This window comes from Rhinoraja longicauda, chromosome 8, assembly GCF_053455715.1.
Source record: "Rhinoraja longicauda isolate Sanriku21f chromosome 8, sRhiLon1.1, whole genome shotgun sequence".
NCBI classification, from domain to species: Eukaryota; Metazoa; Chordata; class Chondrichthyes; order Rajiformes; family Arhynchobatidae; genus Rhinoraja; species Rhinoraja longicauda.
Window position 1 is genome coordinate 72,145,095 of NC_135960.1, and position 18,240 is coordinate 72,163,334.

General features: G+C 46.3%; 1 protein-coding gene across 4 annotated transcripts; it reads left to right on the plus strand.

Annotated features, from left to right (window-relative positions):
* The first annotated feature begins 1,096 nt into the window (after positions 1-1,096).
* Positions 1,097-10,462, plus strand: LOC144596101 (gamma-crystallin S-1). Of its 4 annotated transcripts, none has more exons than XM_078404265.1 (3): positions 1,097-1,114; positions 7,480-7,726; positions 10,194-10,462. In XM_078404265.1, exons 1-3 carry the CDS (start codon positions 1,097-1,099, stop codon positions 10,460-10,462), a joined length of 534 nt encoding a protein of 177 aa, XP_078260391.1. The 4 variants fall into 4 exon arrangements, with proteins under 4 accessions (XP_078260391.1, XP_078260390.1, XP_078260393.1 ...); XM_078404264.1 differs by lacking the exon at positions 1,097-1,114 and adding an exon at positions 7,373-7,381 and having other exon boundaries at positions 7,480-7,737; positions 10,187-10,462; XM_078404267.1 differs by lacking the exon at positions 1,097-1,114 and adding an exon at positions 7,373-7,381.
* The last annotated feature ends 7,778 nt before the right edge of the window (positions 10,463-18,240 follow it).

The window sequence follows — 18,240 nt, forward strand, 5'->3', positions numbered from 1 at the left end:
CCCTCCTGCAGACGGCAAGTACGAGGCACTGAAGGTACTCTTGCTTTGAACCTTCGGGTTCAGTAGGCATGATGGAGCTGAGAGGCTTATGCACCTACCGGATCTCGGATATCGGCTGCCGTCCGCCCTCATGACCGAAATGTTGGCGCTGGCAGATGAACACACGGATTGCCTCATGTTCGAGCAGGCATTCCGAGCAGCTTCCCGAAGATGTCAAGCTCATGCTCACGGATTGTTCTTTTAAGGACCCCGTGGCATATGCGAAGAAAGCTGATGCGTTCATGGCATCCAAATAAAAAAGAAACAGTTCTATCAACAGGGTCTCGGCATCAGCGGGCGGTCTGCAGCGGCACCAAGATGGCGCCGCGTCTCCCGCCATTTCTCCAAAACCCCGCCAAAAGGATCCGCACAAGCGCGGCTGGTGCTATTACCATCTACGATGGGGTGGAGAAGCCCGCAACTGCCGCTCACCTTGCACCTTCTCGGGAAATGCCTCGGCCGATCGTACATAGAGGCGGTCGCGATTGGCCAGAACCGACGCCTCTACGTCCGAGATCGATTCACGGACATGGAATTTTTGGTTGACACGGGAGCCATAGTCAGCATCGTGCCGCCGACCGACCTCGAAGCCCGATCGGGTAAGAAAGGGCCTACCCTCATCGCGGTTAACGGCAGCCCCATCCGCACGTATGGTACACGGGCAATGTCTCTGGCTTTAGGCATCCGCACGTACGAATGGCCATTCATCATCGCGGAAGTCGGTCAGGCGATCCTGGACGCAGATTTCCTCTGGGCCTTTTCACTAGTCCCCGATGTCCGCGGTAACGGCCTTCGACCCTCCGCCAGCAGCAATGAGCCCGCCACTCCGCCTGCCGCCACCCTGCCCAACCCAACTGTCCAGGCCGTCTTCGCGGCCCCCGACCCGTATGCTGCGGTCCTGGCGGAGTTTCCGGAGCTGCTCGTTCAGCGGTTCGACGCCCCTTCTGCCCGGCATGGCGTGGTCCACCACATCCGCACCGAGGGACCCCCCGTCTTCGCTCGGGCCATGAGGTTACCGCCCGACAAGCTGGTGGTGGCGCGGGCAGAATTCAGGAAGATGGAACAAATGGGCATTGTCCGTCGGTCCAACAGCCCGTGGGCCTCTCCGTTGCATATGGTCTCCAAAGCATCTGGGGGGTGGAGACCATGCGGCGATTACCGGCGCCTTAACGCCGTCACCACGCCCGACCGCTACCCCATACCGATTTGGTGCGGGGCTACCACCAGATCCCTGTGCGTCCGGAGGCATACCAAAGACTGCCACGATCACTCCGTTCGGGTTGTTCGAATGGTTGCGTATGCCTTTCGGTTTGAAGAACGCGGCACAGGCTTTCCAGTGGCTTATGGACCATGTTGGTCGGGAATTGTCTTTCGTTTTCATTTATTTGGATGATATCCTGGTCGCCAGCCGCTCGGAGTAGGAACACTTAGCCCATTTGTGGACTGTATTCCAGCGGCTCCAAGACCACGGGCTCATCATCCAACCCTCCAAGTGTCAATTTGGCCTCCATTCTATTGATTTCTTAGGACACCGAATCACCCCTGCCGGCCCCACCCCTTTGCCCGAGAAGGTGGAGGCTATCCGTGCCTTCCCGCGACCCACCACAGTAAAGGGGTTGCAGGAGTTCGTGGGCATGGTGAATTTCTACCATAGGTTCGTACCGGCAGCGGCACGGGTCATGTGTCCGCTCTTCCAGTGTCTCGCAGGCAAACCTGTCGAGTTGGAGTGGTCCGCGGCCGCTGAGACGGCCTTTGGGGCAGCTAAAGTGGCTCTGGCAGACGCCACCATGCTCGTCCACCCAAGCGCCTCCGCCCCCACGGCCCTGACAGTCGATGCGTCGGACGTGGCGGTGGGTGGGGTTTTGGAACAGCAGGTAGATGGTAGTTGGCAGCCCTTGGCGTTTTTCAGCCGACAGCTTAATCCGGCTGAGCTGAAGTATAGCGCCTTTGACCGAGAGCTTCTGGCTCTCTATTTAGCTGTCCGTCACTTTAGGTATTTTCTAGAAGGCCGCCCATTTGTGGCCTTTACAGACCACAAACCATTGACTTTTGCTTTTTCGAAAGTGTCCGACCCATGGTCGGCCCGCCAGCAGCGGCACCTGACTGCCATCTCAGAGTTTACTACCGATGTTCGCCACATCGCTGGTAAGCTTAATGCCGTTGCTCATGCCCTGTCCCAGCCAGCCATTTCCCCAATTTCAGCGGTGGAATGCGAGGTGGATTTCCAGGAGCTTGCGGAGGCACAGCGCCTGGCAGACACTGCCTCAGCATACCAGTCCACCACTTTGGGGTTGAAGTTGGCCCAAGTGGCTTGTGGGCCTGCGGGTACAAAAGTCTGGTGTGATGTTTCCCTTCCCCGCCCCAGGCCGGTGGTGCCGGCCGCCCTCCAGCGCCGGGTGTTTGATGCCATTCATGGGCTGGCGCACCCGTCCACCCGCTCCACCTCTGCCTTAGTGGCCACTAGGTTTGTGTGGCATGGCCTGCGTAAGCAGGTAGCCGCTTGGGCCCGTTCGTGTGTTCCCTGCCAGACCGCTAAAGTTCACCGGCATGTCCAACCTCCGGTGCAGGAGTTTGCGGTCCCTGCGGTCCGTTTTTTCCATATTCATGTTGATTTAGTTGGGCCTTTACCTTCCTCCAGGGGCTACACTCATCTGCTCATGGTGGTTGACCGATTTACCCGGTGGCCGGAGGCCTTCCCGTTGTCCGATACCTCCGCGGCCTCTTGTGCACGGGCCCTGGCCCTCCATTGGGTGGCCCGTTTCGGTGTTCCGTCCGTCATTACCACCGACCGGGGGTCCCAGTTCACCTCTGCCCTTTGGGCCACGCTGGTGGAGCTGTACGGTTCCCAGTTGCAGCAGACCACGGCGTGCCACCCACAGGCTAATGGGCTCGTGGAGAGGTTTCACAGGCAACTTAAGGCGGCCCTCAGTGCAAGGCTGGACGGCCCGGACTGGGTAGACCAACTTCCCTGGGTCCTTTTGGGCATCCGTACTGCTCCTAAGCAGGATCTCGGTGCTTCGTCCGCGGAACTGGTATATGGCTCGCCACTCAGAGTGCCCGGAGATTTCCTTCCGGAGTCCTCTGGTCAGCAGCCCTCGGTTCCGTCGGTTTTAGCATCCCTCCGGGCGCGAGTTGGTTCCCTGGCTCCGGTTCTTACTTCACGTCACGGGTGTTCCGTGGTGCACGAACCGCCTGCCTTGAAGGACTGTGAGTTTGTGTTTCTGCGTAGGGATGCCCATCGTTCCCCGTTGCAGAGGGTCTATGAGGGACCGTTCCGCGTGTTGCATAAAGGGACGGTCACCTTCACCTTGGATGTTGGGGGCAGGAGTGAGTTTGTCTCTGTGTCCAGGCTCAAACCTGCACACTTGGATCAGGACCGTCCTGTCCTGGTCGGCCAACCGCCTCGGCGGGGCCGTCCTCCTGCAGTTCCACCTGATCCGGGACCCCCTGCTCCTGTGGTTCCTGCAGCCCCTCTCCTTACTCGTTCTGGTCGCGAAATCCGGCTCCCTGCTAGGTTCCGTACCTCGGGTTCTGGGGGGGGGGTCATGTAGCGACCATAGAGATTAGTCCTAGGAGTCGAACCTTCAGATTGGCCAGCAAGGTCACGTGTGGGTGCGACCGTAGGGATTGGTCCAGGGAGTTGAGCCCGCTGATTGGACAGCGATGTCACGTGTGGTTTTGGCGCCCAAAACCAGTCAGTTGGGAGAGTTCCTCGAAGTGAACAGTTAGAGTTAATGGTTGTCTGTAATCTCGTTCGTTATACTTTGTAATCGAATGTTGCTGTCGCAATAAACTTCTTTAACAAAGAACGAGCCTCCAGACTCGCCATAACGGAAAGCCCAAGCCAGATGGGCAGGCCATGTTGTCAGAATGCCCGAGAGACGACTGCCAAAACAGCTTCTGTGTGGAGAACTGTGTCAGGGCAAGCGCTCAGTAGGAGGACAGAAAAAGCAGTTTAAGGACTGCCTCAAAGTGTCCCTCAAAGACTTGGACATCAACCTCAGCACTTGGGAGTCTCTTGCTCTGGACCGCCCAACCTGGCGTAGCGAGCTCACCACAGGAGCCCGTGCAGCAGAGAACGGACGCACTGCAGAGGCCCAGAGGAAACGCACCGCGCGCAAGGCCCGGGCTACCTCCACTTCCACTGCAGCACCCATCCACTTGTGTCCTACGTGTGGGCGTGCCTTCCGGGCCCGGATTGGCCTCACCAGTCACTTCCGGACCCACAGTCACCAATCCTCCAACTGAAAGTGAAGTCATGGTCATCTTCCAACCCGAAGGATGAACAACAACAACAACAACAAGTGCTAAGTGCAGGATAGTGTTAATGTGCAGGGATCACTGGTCGGTGCAGACTCGGTGGGCCGAAGGGCCTGTTTCCAAACTGTATTTCGAATCAAAACTAAAATAAACTAAGAAAACATAAACATAAATTGGGAGTGTGAGCAAGTTATTTGACCCTATAAACTGGCTGATCTTCTACCTCAATGTAATTTTCCTTGATTGTCTGAATAACCAAAAACACCTGTTAAACACCACTATCATACTTTACGGGTGGTCACGGTGGCGCAGCGGTAGAGTTGCTGCCTTACAGCGAATGCAGCACCGAAGACACGGGTTCCATCCCCACTACGGGTGCTGTCTGTACGGAGTTTGTACGTTCTCCCCGTGACCTGCGTGGGTTTTCTCTGAGATCTTCGGTTTCCTCCCACACTCCAAAGACGTACAGGTTTGTAGGTTAATTGGCCTTGTGTCAATGTAAAAATTGTCCCTAGGGTGTGTAGGATAGTGTTAATGTGCGGGGATCGCTGGTCGGCGCGGACACGGTGGGCCGAAAGGGCCTATTTCCGCGCTGTATCTCTAAACTAAACTAAACTAAAAAACATTTATTCAAAGCCAATTAGAGTCTGAAGAAGGGTTTCGACCCGAAACGTTACCCATGCCTTCTCTCCAGAGATGCTGCCTGACCCCCTGAGTTACTCCAGCAGTTTGTATGTATCCTAAGCAGGGAGCATATATTGTTGCCCTCAAAACTGTGAAGGAACTTTTTTTGGAATTGTCACTCATTTTCACGTAAGATGGAACATCTTTGTAATACCAGGAGCCTGATGTCACACACCACTGAGTTCAGAAACAGCTACTTTCCCACAACCATCTGCTTCTTGAACCAAAGACTGACGCAAAAAGCTGGAGTAACGTCTCTGGAGTCTGAAGAAGGGTCTCGACCCAAAACGTCGCCTATTCCTTTTCTCCAGAGATGCTGCCTGATGAGATTTCTCCAGAGATGAGTTACTCTATGGTTTAAACCAGCATCCGCAGTTCCTTCCTACACAGATTCTTGAACCAACCCACGTAAACTGAACCCTACCTTGGCAATGGAACATTGGCAACCCCCACCTCTTGCACTACCACGGACTGATGAATGAATATATGAATACGTTTATTGGCCAAGTATGTGCAGATACAAGGAATGTGCCTTGGTGCTCCGCTCACAAATGACAACACAAACATACAGTTAACAATTAAGAATAAAGCATAAACACGTCAAAACAATAAGGATACACCATTACGGTCTAAACATGTGGGTGAAAATAAACCAGAGCAAAAAAGAGAGACTACAGTCTTTGGTTTTTGAGTAGAAACATAGAAACATAGAAACATAGAAAGTAGGTGCAGGAGTAGGCCATTCGGCCCTTCTAGCCTGCACCGCCATTCAATATGATCATGGCTGATCATCCAGCTCAGTATCCTGTACCTGCCTTCTCTCCATACCCCCTGATCCCTTTAGCCACAAAGGCCCCATCTAACTCCCTCTTAAATATAGCCAATGAACTGGCCTCAACTACCTTCTGTGGCAGAGAATTCCACAGATTCACCACTCTCTGTGTGAAACAAAACTTTCCCATCTCGGTCCTAAAAGACTTCCCCCTTATCCTTAAACTGTGACCCCTTGTTCTGGGCTATCACTCGTGGGAAAAAAAACAGTTTTTATGTCTGGCTGTGGCTGCTTTGACAGTCCGGAGTCGCCTTCCAGAGGGAAGTGCTTCAAAGAGTTTGTGGCCAGGGTGAGAGGGGTCAGAGATGATCTTGCCCGCTCGCTTCCTGGCCCTTGCATTGTACAGTGGCCTTATGTGTAATTTGTGTATGATTTTCAGTGTTTTGTGTGTTATCTGAGTCCATGAGCCTGTAATGCTGCTACAAGGTATTTATTGTACCTTATCTCATTGTACTTGTGCACATGACGCTAAGCTAGCCTTTTGCTATTCCTCTGTATCCATTAATCCATTAATAGTGGTTAAATGCCTGGCACATATCAATTTTAGGTCAATGATGATTGTCAGGATGTTTAGTTTAGTTTAGTTTAGATATACAGAGCGGAATCAGGCCCTTCGGCCCACTGAGTCAGCACCGACCAGCGATCCCCGCACATTAACACGATCCTACGCATACTAGGGACGATTTACACTTTAACTGAGCCAATTAACCTACAAACCTGCACGTCTTTGGAGTGTGGGAGGAAACTGAAGATCTCGGAGAAAACCCATGCGGACATGGGGAGAACGTATAAACTCCGTACAGACGGCGCCCGTAGTCAGGATGGAACCCGGGTCTCTGGCCCTGCAAGTGCTGTAAGGCAGCAACTCTACCGCTGTGCCACCGTGTTGGTGGTAAGGGAAAGGGAGATGGAATTGCAACTCAATATCGGCCCCATAGCAGAAGTGTCCACGTCGCGGGGCTGGAAACTGGAAGTGTCCTGAGCTAATTCTGCTGCCACCATCGTCTACTGTACAAGTGATGGCTCCCACTGACTGTCACCGGAAGCTTACGCCCTTTTCAGGACGGACGATGACAGCGATGTAACATTTGAAACATGAACGATGGACACGAAAGAAGATGAACGCAGATCAAAGGAAATGGTGAGAGTTCCTTCAACTGGAAGTAGTTATTGGCAAGTTTTTCTTTGGTGTGATGGGCACCTGCCACTTATCAACTTCTAGTCCAAAGGTTACCCATGAGGCATTGCAGTTTGACACAAAGCACCACGCAGGATAATATGGACTAATCGTTGTTCCAAAACTGTTTTTGCTCAAACAACAATCAGAGTGGCAACACAGCAAAATAGAAAGAGTCTATTGACACATCAGGTGTCTTTCAACAGTTTTTCTACAATAAACTCTACCATGGCTTTCATTGGTATCTGCTGAATTTCAATCCTGCATCATTATAATAACAAAAGTATAGCCCAGCCAAGCTACCTGGCCAGCGTATAAATACCTCGCTGTGTGAGACTGTGCTACACACAATCAGTTACCAGGCGAACTGTGAGCTCAAAATGGGAAAGGTAATGGCAATTTAGTTCATCAAACGATGTTAGAATTTGTTGGTGAATATTTCCTAGTTTGAGAATCTATCAATTTGAAAACCTGTCTCTCCCCACAGATCATCTTCTACGAGGACAGGAACTTCCAGGGCCGGCACTATGAGTGCAGCACTGACTGTGCTGATCTGTCCTCTTACTTCAGCCGCTGTAACTCCATCCGTGTGGACAGTGACTGGTGGGTGGTGTACGAGAGACCCAACTACATGGGGTACCAGTATGTCCTGAACAGGGGGGAGTATCCTGACTACCAGCGCTGGATGGGATTCAACGACAACATCAGGTCCTGTCGCAGTTACCCCCATGTAAGTTCCTTTTTAGTTTTTTATGTTTAACTTAAACTAGACCAAGTGGACCCATTGGGCCCAAACCTCTCATGCATTGGTGCAGCACCCTCTCCTCCCCTACTCCCCAGTTCCCCTCTCCCCCCCACCCCCTCCCCCTCTCCTCGTCCCCCCTCCCCTCCTCCCCCATCCTTGTCCCCTCCCCCTCCCCCTCCCTCCCCCTCCCTTCCCCTCCTTCCCTTCTCCTCCCCCCTTCCCCCTCCCCATCCCCCTCCCCTCCCCCTCCCCCTCCCTCCCTCCTCCCCCCTCCCTGCCCTGCCCTCCTTCGCCCATCACTCTCCCCCACCCGCCCCTCCCCGCTTCCTTCCCCCCCACCCTCCCCCTCCTCCCTCCCCCCTCGCCCCCCTCCCCCTCCCCTCCCTCCTCCCCCTCCCTCCCCTCCCCTCCTTCCCTCCCCATCACTCTCCCTCCACCCTCCCCTCCCCCCTCACTTCCCTCCCACCTCCCCCTTCTCCCTCCTCCTTGCCCCCCTCCCCCCTCTCCCCCCTAACCCCCGCTCCCCCTTTCCCCCAAAATTATTGCGCTATCGTGTTCCGTTTTGTCTGTAGTTCAGGAACAAACAAACAAACAAACAAACAAACAAAAAGAGTTTTAGTGTATAGATGAAGAGTAGAAAAGAGCAAGTTGTTTGATATTTAATTTCTCTTGACCGACTGTGAAAGGTTTTTGAATGTTTGTGTAAGGACATGGCATTTGGAAGTGATGTGGCTAAGTTTGCAATGAGGTTCACAGTTTTGGTCTTGGGACAAAATTATACAAACGTAAAATGTAGAGATAAGGTTCGCTGCACATAACTCTAAAGTTTAAGTAATATCATCCGGTAAATTGGCTCACGGCAATTAAATATGCCAAACTGATAGGTGAATTATTTAACAGAGTGTTAAAGGATGATTTACAGGTCATCTCCCGGTTGCTAAACACTTTAACACCCCCTCACATTCCCACACTGATCTTTGTGTCCTGGACCTCCACCACTGTCAGAGTGAGGCCAAACAGAAATTGGAAGAACAGCACCTCATATTTCACTTGGACAGTGGTGTGAATATTGACTTCTCTAACTTCAAGTAATCCTTGCTTTCCCTCTGTCTCTTGATTAAATTTTATCTCTGTCACCTTCCCCATGCTAACAATGATCATTTTTTCCTTGAGCCTTTTCCCCTTTAATGTCTCGTTTTCACACCTTACTCTTCCTTATCTCTGTGTCTCCCTCTCCCCTGAATCTCGGTCCAAAGTAGGGTCTCGGCCTGAAACGTCACCCATTCCTTCTCTCCAGAGATGCTGCCTGTCCCGCTGAGTTACTCCAGCATTTTGTGGTCTATCTTCATTTTCTAATTTCAATTTCTAATAACCAGACTCTCTCTCGGAACAAGACACTTCTAAGAGAAGTTTTTGAACTGAAGACAATGACTCCACGTTTTCTTCTTCAAAGCCAATACCTGATCTCTTGGATTCTTTAGCATTCTTTCACCATCTATATCTCACAGTACCAACGTGACTTCTTTCCCTCTCATCCCCTTCTGTTTACATCTCCTCTGGACAGATGCCCATGCCTTCACCATTCTCCATCAACTAGTGCCACCATCACTTGGACCTCCCAGTCTATGTTGAGTTGCATCCTTTCACAGATATCCGGTTGTGTTGCTCGATGCTTCTCCCTCCTCGAAAAAGTAATGTGAACTACAGGGGCTGTGTGGAGAAGGAAGGAGAATGAGAATGAGATTGGGAAGGTAGATTATCCACGATCGAATGGCAGAGTAGACTCGATGGGCCGAATAGCTTATTTCTTTCTTTTCAAATCTTTTTATTAAATCTCAAAAAATGATAAGCATAACAGTTGTATTGATACATAGGGATCAGGATTACATTAACAACAAATGTAGCCTTCATGTAAATCCAGTTTCAAAATACATACAGGGTATAGACCTCCCAGTCTCTATGTAATTATAGATAAAAGGTTAAAAGAGAATTTTTATTTTTAAAGATAAAAAGAAAAAAAAAAGAAAAAAAAAAGAAAAAAAAATGTTACCCCCCCTAAACTAAAATAAGCACACAAACAAAAACCCCCCCAAAAAAACAGAATCTGGACTGCAAAACAAAAAAAAAGGTCAACAATTTAGACCCGTTTGTCGTTACATCTGTTCCACCAAATAACGGTAAAAATAGCTTCAATTGGCACGTATAACTTATGAACTTATGAATTGCTTCTCCCTCCATGGACGCTGCCTGTCCTGTTAAGTATTAACAGATTTTGAAGCTTTCATTAGGTGTTCTCGACTGCTCACTGTTTCTCCAGCTCGCCGTATGAGAAATAGACTTCAGCTATCAAATGCTATTTGCATCCATAGAGCCTGTTAGTCTGCTGGCTCTTTCTAGACATTGATCCAGATGTAGCATCAAGATAATCACCATTTTCTTTCCATTCCAGTACCGAGGGGGCAACTACAGGATGAAGATTTACGAGAGGCCTGACTTTGGAGGACAGGTGATGGAATTCATGGACGACTGTCCCTCCGTCTACGATCGTTTCCGTTACCGTGACATCCACTCCTGCCAAGTGATGGATGGTTACTGGATCTTCTATGAACAGCCCAGCTACAGAGGCCGACAGTACTTCATGAGACCCGGGGAGTACAGGAAATACAATGACTGGGGGGGCTACAACTCCACCATCGGGTCTTTCAGGCGCATGAGGGACTTCTAGATGGTTGCTGAAAAGAATGATCTTGTCCTACTGAAATATTCTTCAGAATAATAAAGTATTATCTACATTACTGCTTTCATTAGTTTCTATTTTTGATTCTGATAATATCTGACCCACAACAAAGAACGCCACCTTTTCCCGTGCAGCTAGGGTTGCCAACTGTCTCTTATTAGCCGGGACATCCACTATTTTGGGCTAAATTGGTTTGTCCTGTACATTGGTTTGTAGGCCCGGACACTGTAGGCCCAGACACTGTTAGCCCCGGACACTGTAGGCCCGGACACTGTAGGCCCGGACACTGTAAACCTGGACACTGTAGACAATACGTTTCGATAAGATATCCTCTCATCCTTCTAAATTCCAGTGTATACAAGCCCAGTCGCTCCAGTCTTTCAACATATGACAGTCCCCCCATTCCGGGAATTAACCTAATAAACCTACGCTGCACGCCCTCAATAGCAAGAATATCCTTCCTCAAATTTGGAGACCAAAACTGCACACAGTACTCCAGGTGCGGTCTCACTGGGGCCCTGTACAACTGCAGAAGGACCTCTTTGCTCCTATACTCAACTCCTCTTGTAATGAAGGCCAACATTCCATTGGCTTTCTTCACTGCCTGCTGTACCTGCATGCTTCCTTTCAGTGACTGATGTACTAGGACACCCAGATCTCGTTGTACGTCCCCTGTTCCTAAATTGACACCATTCAGATAATACTCTGCCTTCCTATTCTTACCACCAAAGTGGATAACCTCTCACTTATCTACATTAAACTGCATCTGCCATGCATCCGCCCACTCACACAACCTGTCCAAGTCACCCTGCAACCTCATAGCATCTTCCTCACAGTTCACACTACCACCCAGCTTTGTATCATCTGCAAATTTGCTAATGTAGGCCCGGACACTGTAAGGCCAGAACACTGTAGGCCTGGACACTGTAGCCCAGGGGCCACTGTCGTCCTGGACAGTGTTAGCCTGGGCTACGCCCAACGTAGGTTGCGTAGCAACCTGCCTCCCGGCCCGGGTGGCCGCCATTGGTGGAGCGGGAGCACATGGCCGCTGGCTGCGTGATGTCACCTTGTCCCTTATTTGGGAGTGAGGAAGTTGGCACCCCTATGTGCAGCTGAGATCAGACATAATTCTTTGCACATTTAAAAATAGCGATTTCAGTTAACTGTTCCTCCATTCGAGCAGCGTCAAAATGAAGCTGAACGTAAGAAAAAGTCCCCTGAAGGCATCCCTGTTGCTTTGGCATCGTTCGTCCACATGTCTGTTACTCTATCTCCCGCTTGCTTTTGGGGCAACTAGAGTGCAATCCTGTTGCACCTTCATCATTTCTAAGTTCTACCCATATCATCGCCTCAGTGAATGAGCTCTCTAGTCTGTCCTCTCTGTGCCACAGTAACAGTCTCCCTGACTAGTACAGCAACCCCTCCACCTCTTTTACCTCCCTCTCTACCACATCTGAAATATCAAAAGCCCAGAATGTTATAGATAGAGTCAGAGAGTCATAGAGTGATACAGTGTGGAAACAGGCCCTTCATAGAGTCATAGAGTGATACAGTGTGGAAACAGGCCCTTCATAGAGTCACAGAGTGATACAGTGTGGAAACAGGCCCTTCATAGAGTCACAGAGTGATACAGTGTGGAAACAGGCCCTTCATAGAGCCACAGAGTGATACAGTGTGGAAACAGGCCCTTCGGCCCAACTTGCCGAACAACTTGCCGAACCGGCCAAAAATGTCCCAGCTACCCTAGTCCCACTTGCCTGTGTTTGGTCCATATCCCTCCAAACTTGTCCTATCCTTGTATCTGTCTAACTGTTTCTTAAACGTTGGGACAGTCCCAGCCTCAACTACCTCCTCTGGCAGCTTGTTCCATACACCCACCACCCTCTGTGTGAAAAAGCTACCCCTCGGATTCCTATTAAATCTTTTCCCCTTCACCTTGAACCTTCCCAGAGGCCTAACATTCACTGTGTAGGCCTTGCCCATGTTAGGCTTCCCAAAATGCAACACCTCACACTTCTCTGTGTCAAATTCCATCAACCATTCCTCCGCCCACCTGGCCAATCGATCCAGATCCTGCTGTAATCTTCGCTATCTGCAAAACCACTAACTTTTGTATCATCAGCAAACTTCCTAATCTTGCCCTGTATGTTCTCATCCAAATCATTAATGTAGATGACAAACAGTAACAGGCCCAGCACCGAATACTGAGGCACACCACCAGTCACAGGCCTCCAGTCCGAGAAGCAACCTTCCACCATCACCCTCTGCTTCCTTCTATGAAGCCAATGTTCTATCCATTCAGCTATCTCTCCTTGGATCCCATGTGATCTAACCTTCCAGAGCAGCCTACCATGCGGAACCATGTCGACTACTTTTCTGGTCCATATATACAACAGGCCCTACGGCCCACCGGGTCCGCGCCGAACAACGATCCCCACACATTAACACTATCCTATACCCACTAGGGACAGTTTTTACATTTACCAAGTCAATTAACTTATAAACCTGTCCGTCTTTGGAGTGTGGGAGGAAAATGAAGATCTCGGAGAAAACCCACGCAGGTCACGGGGAGAACGTACAAACTCCGTACAGACAGCACCCGTAGTCGGGATGGAACCCGGGTCTCTGGCGCTGCATTCACTGTAAGGCAGCAACTCTGCTGCCTTTGTATATGGGCATGTAAGAGAGAACGGATTGCTGGGCAAGGGGTGAGGAAGATGATGTTGATGATATTTCCCTGCCCCAATGCATCACTTTTCTCCTCGCCACATTAAATTAATGGAATTTGTTTTCATTAGATTTTATCGTCAAAATATTCACAGCTTTGAATGAGGTGTAAGGGTAGTTATTGACATCTTCTTTCAGCTTTCTCTGTGAAATCTTTCTCTTTGCCCGTGATACCAAGGGCAAGGATACGTGAGGAATAAGTGGAGCAAACGCATCTGTTTTCAGAACACCTTTTACATTATTACACATTGAAATGCCTAATATACCAAAGCTTGGAGATTAATTGAGAAGGAATGTCATATACTGGGTATCGCAACACTCAGCCACACCGAAGGAGAACACTTTAGCAGGAAGGGCTCCAAACAATACAAATTGAAGGTTTTTATTCACAAAATGCTGGAGTAACTCAGCGGGTCAGGCAGCATCTCAGGAGAGAAGGAATGGGTGACGTTTCGGGTCGAGACCCTTCTTCAGACGTCTCGACCCGAAACGTCGCCCATTCCTTCTCTCCTGAGAAGCTGCCTGACCCGCTGAGTTACTCCAGCATTTTGTGAATAAAAACCTTCAATTTGTACCAGCATCTGCAGTTATCTTCTTATACTATATCTTTATTGTCATTGTATAAGTACAATGAGATTGAGAATGCCACTTCCATATCGATGCTATAAAATAAATAAATAAACCACGGCAAAAACAAAAGGAGGGAGAGAAAAGAAAAGAAAACAAGGTAAAGTGCAAATAGGTTCATGCAGGGGTCAGTTGTGCCAGATGACCCTGGGGGCAAAGACAGATCATGGTGGGCTCTCATCAGGACCGATTCAGACCAGCTACAGCTCTAGGGATGAAGCTGTTCCCTAGTCTGGAGATGCGGGCGTAGAAGGTCTTGTAACGTCTGCCAGATGGAAGTATTTCAAGCAGACGGTGGCGTGGGTGTGTGGGGTCCTTTGTAGATGCTGGTGGCTTTCCTGAGGCAGCGTGCATTGTAGATGTCCTCCAGGGATGGCAGCTGTGTCCCAGCTCTGCAGAAATGTGCGGTTGCTGGAAAATGGGTTATGATCTTTGGTGGAAGAGGCTATTGAGCAGTCAGAAGCCAGACTCATGCCTCGTCAATAAATATGATTGGTAATTGTAATTTTCTCCGAGATCTTCGGTTTCCTCCCACACTCCAAAGACGTACAGGTTTGTAGGTTAATTGGCTTGGGTTTGTACACTTGGTATAATTGTCCCTAGTGGGTGTAGGATAGTGGTAATGTGCGGGGATCGCAGGTTGGTGCGGACTTGGTGGGCCGAAGGGCCTGTTTCCACGCTGTATCTCTAAACTAAAAAAAATTAACAATGCTGGAGTAACTCAGCGGGACAGGCAGCATCTCTGGGTAGAAGGAATGGGTGATGTTTCGGGTCGAGACCTTTCTTCACCCTTCTTGACCCAAAACACCAGCCATTCCTTCTCTACAGAGATGCTACCTGTCCCACTGAGTTACTCCTGCATTTTGGTGCAAACCAGCACCTGCAGTTCCTTCCTGCGCATCTTTTGAAGCTTCTCTCTGCGCTGCTCCCATTTCCGTTTCTAAAAATATGAGCCCCAACCAAGCCTTGTCTCTTGGTCTCAAATATCTATATATTACTCAAACCCTCATCTTGTTTGTATGTATGTATGTATGTATGTATGTATGTATGTATGTATGTATGTATGTATGTATGTATGTATGTATGTATGTATGTATGTATGTATGTATGTATGTATGTATGTATGTATGTATGCATGTATGTATGTATGTATGTATGTAAGTATGTATGTATGTATGTATGTATGTATGTATGTATGTATGTATGTATGTATGTATGTATGTATGTATGTATGTATGTATGTATGTATGTATGTATGTATGTTGTTCCCGAAGTACAGCCAAAACGGTACACGATAGCGCAACAATTTTAGGCCCACCATACTCACCATTCGCCTGCGGTGTGCATGCATCAAGTTTCGTTACATTTTTTTAAAAAAATTAAAAATATTTTTATTTTTGAAAAGCATATGTACAAATAGAAATAAAAGACAAATTTGTTACAATGTTCTTACATAGCTTCAATTTTTAATTTTTTAAAGAGAGAAAATAAAAAATAAAGAAAAAAGAAAAAAAAAACTATAAACTATTGGAAAGAGAGAATAAGAAAATTTTAAAAAAGGTATAACTATAAAAATTAAAGGGGGTAGATCTGGGAGACAATAACCACAGTTGTACATCCAACCCTAAACTCAAGTTTCTACTTTTAATTTTAAATTTTTATTTTAGTCCTGTGCCAAACCCATTTACTTTTCTAAAAATTCAATAAATGGAGACCATATTTTAAAAAATAACTCAGGTTTGTCAATTAAGGCAAATCTTATTTTTTCCAAATGCTGGGTCTCTGTAATTTCCGTGGTCCACATTTTAATTGTGGGGGTTATTGTTTTTTTCCAAAATTTAAGTATTAATTTTTTCGCAGTTATTAAACTGTAATCAAGAAAATGTACCTGACTTGTTGTAAAGTTTGTAGTATGTTCTGATAATCCTAATATAATTAATTTTGGATCCATATCCAATTGCTTGTTGATAACTTTAGAAACTATTTTAAAAATCTCCAACCAGAAATTTTGCATTTTTGTGCAAGTTACGAAAATATGAGTTAAATTAGCTTCTTGAAATTGACATTTATCACAAGTAGGAGAGATACTAGGAAAAATCCTATTTAGTTTCGTCTTCGAATAATGTAATCTATGTATTATTTTAAATTGTATTAAGGAATGTCTGGTATTTAATGAACATTGGTGTATATGTTGTAAACTTTCATCCCATATATCTTGCATTATAAGTTGATTCAATTCGTCCTCCCATGCTCGTCTATAAGATTCTGATGACGGAATGTCAGTATCTAGGAGAGTATTATAAATAAAGGATATTAATTTATTTGAATTATAATGTCGATTCAGGCATACATCAAGTGTTTCTGGACCTCTAAACTTATATTCTTGCATGTGTACTTTTACATAATCTCTAAGTTGTAAATATCTAAAATAATTATTAACATGTAATCCGTACTTCTGCTGTAAATCCTGAAAAGAAAGAAAAGTTCCCTTATGATAAAGATCTCCCACCCTTTTAATTCCATAACTTTTCCATTGAGCAAATCCTCTATCTAAGACAGACGGTTTAAAAGAAGGGTTATTCGCAATAGAGAGGAAAGCAGATAATTTACTCAGTTTTAAAGTAAGATTTAATTGTTTCCAGGTACGGATAACACTGTGTATAATGGGATTACCTCCATATGTTTTTTTATTTACATTTATTGGAGCTAAGAGGATCGCACCAATATCAAATGGTAAACAATCCTCTTTCTCCATCTTTAACCAATCCGGTTGTTGATCAGTGTCATCCAACCAGCAGGTTATATTTTTAATATTAACCGCCCAATAATAAAATAAGAAGTTAGGTAAGGCAATTCCTCCATTAGTTTTAGACTTACATAGATGTCTTTTATTTATTCTATGAGTCTTGTAGTCCCAAATAAAATTAGTAATAATTGAATCAATTTTAAAAAAAAACTTTTTTGGAAGATAGATCGGAATTGCTTGAAATAAGTATAGTAGCTGTGGGAGAAAGATCATCTTTATAGCATTACTACGACCAACTAATGATATAGGAAGTGTTTTCCAAAATTGGATATTTCTGTGTAATTTAGTGAGTAAAGGAGGAAAATTTAATTTAAATAAAGAAGTATATTTCCTAGTCACGTAAATTCCAAGATATTTAAACTTTTCATAGGCAATTTTAAAAGGAAATTGTTGAAGTATGGCCGGATTGTGCTCAAATATTGGCATAATTTCACTTTTGTACCAGTTAATTCTATAACCTGAAAATGAACCAAATTGAGTTATGAGATTTAATAAATTCGGAATGCTAATTTCTGGCTTTGTAATGTATATTAATACATCATCCGCAAATAAATAAATTTTATTGGTTGTATGTTTAGTGTTATAGCCATGAATATCTGAATTTGATCTAATACTCTCAGCAAGTGGTTCTATAATAAGGGTAAATAGAAGCGGTGATAGTGGACATCCTTGTCTACAACCCCTAAATAAATGAAATTTGGATGACAGCATTTGATTAGTTAATATTCTAGCTGTTGGGGATGTATATAAAAGTTTCACCCATGAACAAAAATTTTCACCTAATTGAAATTTTTCCATCACTGAGAAAAGATAGGGCCATTCTACTTGATCAAATGCTTTTTCAGCATCTAGCGAGATGATTGCTAAATCTTCGTTTAATAGTCTATTTGAATATATTATATTGAACAAGCGTCTCAAATTGAAAAATGAATATTGTTTAGCTATAAAGCCTGATTGATCGGGGTGTATCAATTTATCTATAACTAGACTTAATCTATGAGCTAAGATTTTCGCTAATATCTTCTGATCAGTATTTAAAAGAGCTATCGCTCTATACGAACCAGGGTCTTCAGAATCCTTATCTTTTTTAGGAATAAGTATTATTGTTGATTCAGTCAGAGTTTGTGGTAATCTCTGTTGTTTAAAGGCGTGACTATATACAGTTTGCAAACGTGGAGAGATCAAATCACTAAATTTTTTATAAAATTCATTATTTAAGCCATCAGGGCCAGGAGTCTTCCCATTTTGCATGGATTTAATGGTCTCTTCAATGTCTTTCATAGTTATTTCTGCGCCCAGTGAATTTCTATCACTCACATTCAAACCAGGAAGGTTACATTCCTGCAAAAAGTTTTGCATCTGCGCAGAGCTATCTGTTATTTTTGATGAATATAATGACTGATAAAATTGCAAAAATCTCTGATTAATATCCTTGGGTAGTTTAAGCAAATCTCCGTTTTCTGATCTAATTTTATGAATTGTAGAATCATCTTCTAATTTACGGAGTTGACGTGCTAGCAATTTCTGTGGTTTATCTCCAAATTCAAAATGTTTTTGTTTAGTATATTGAAAAAGCCTTAAAATATGAGCTGATGGTATATAATTT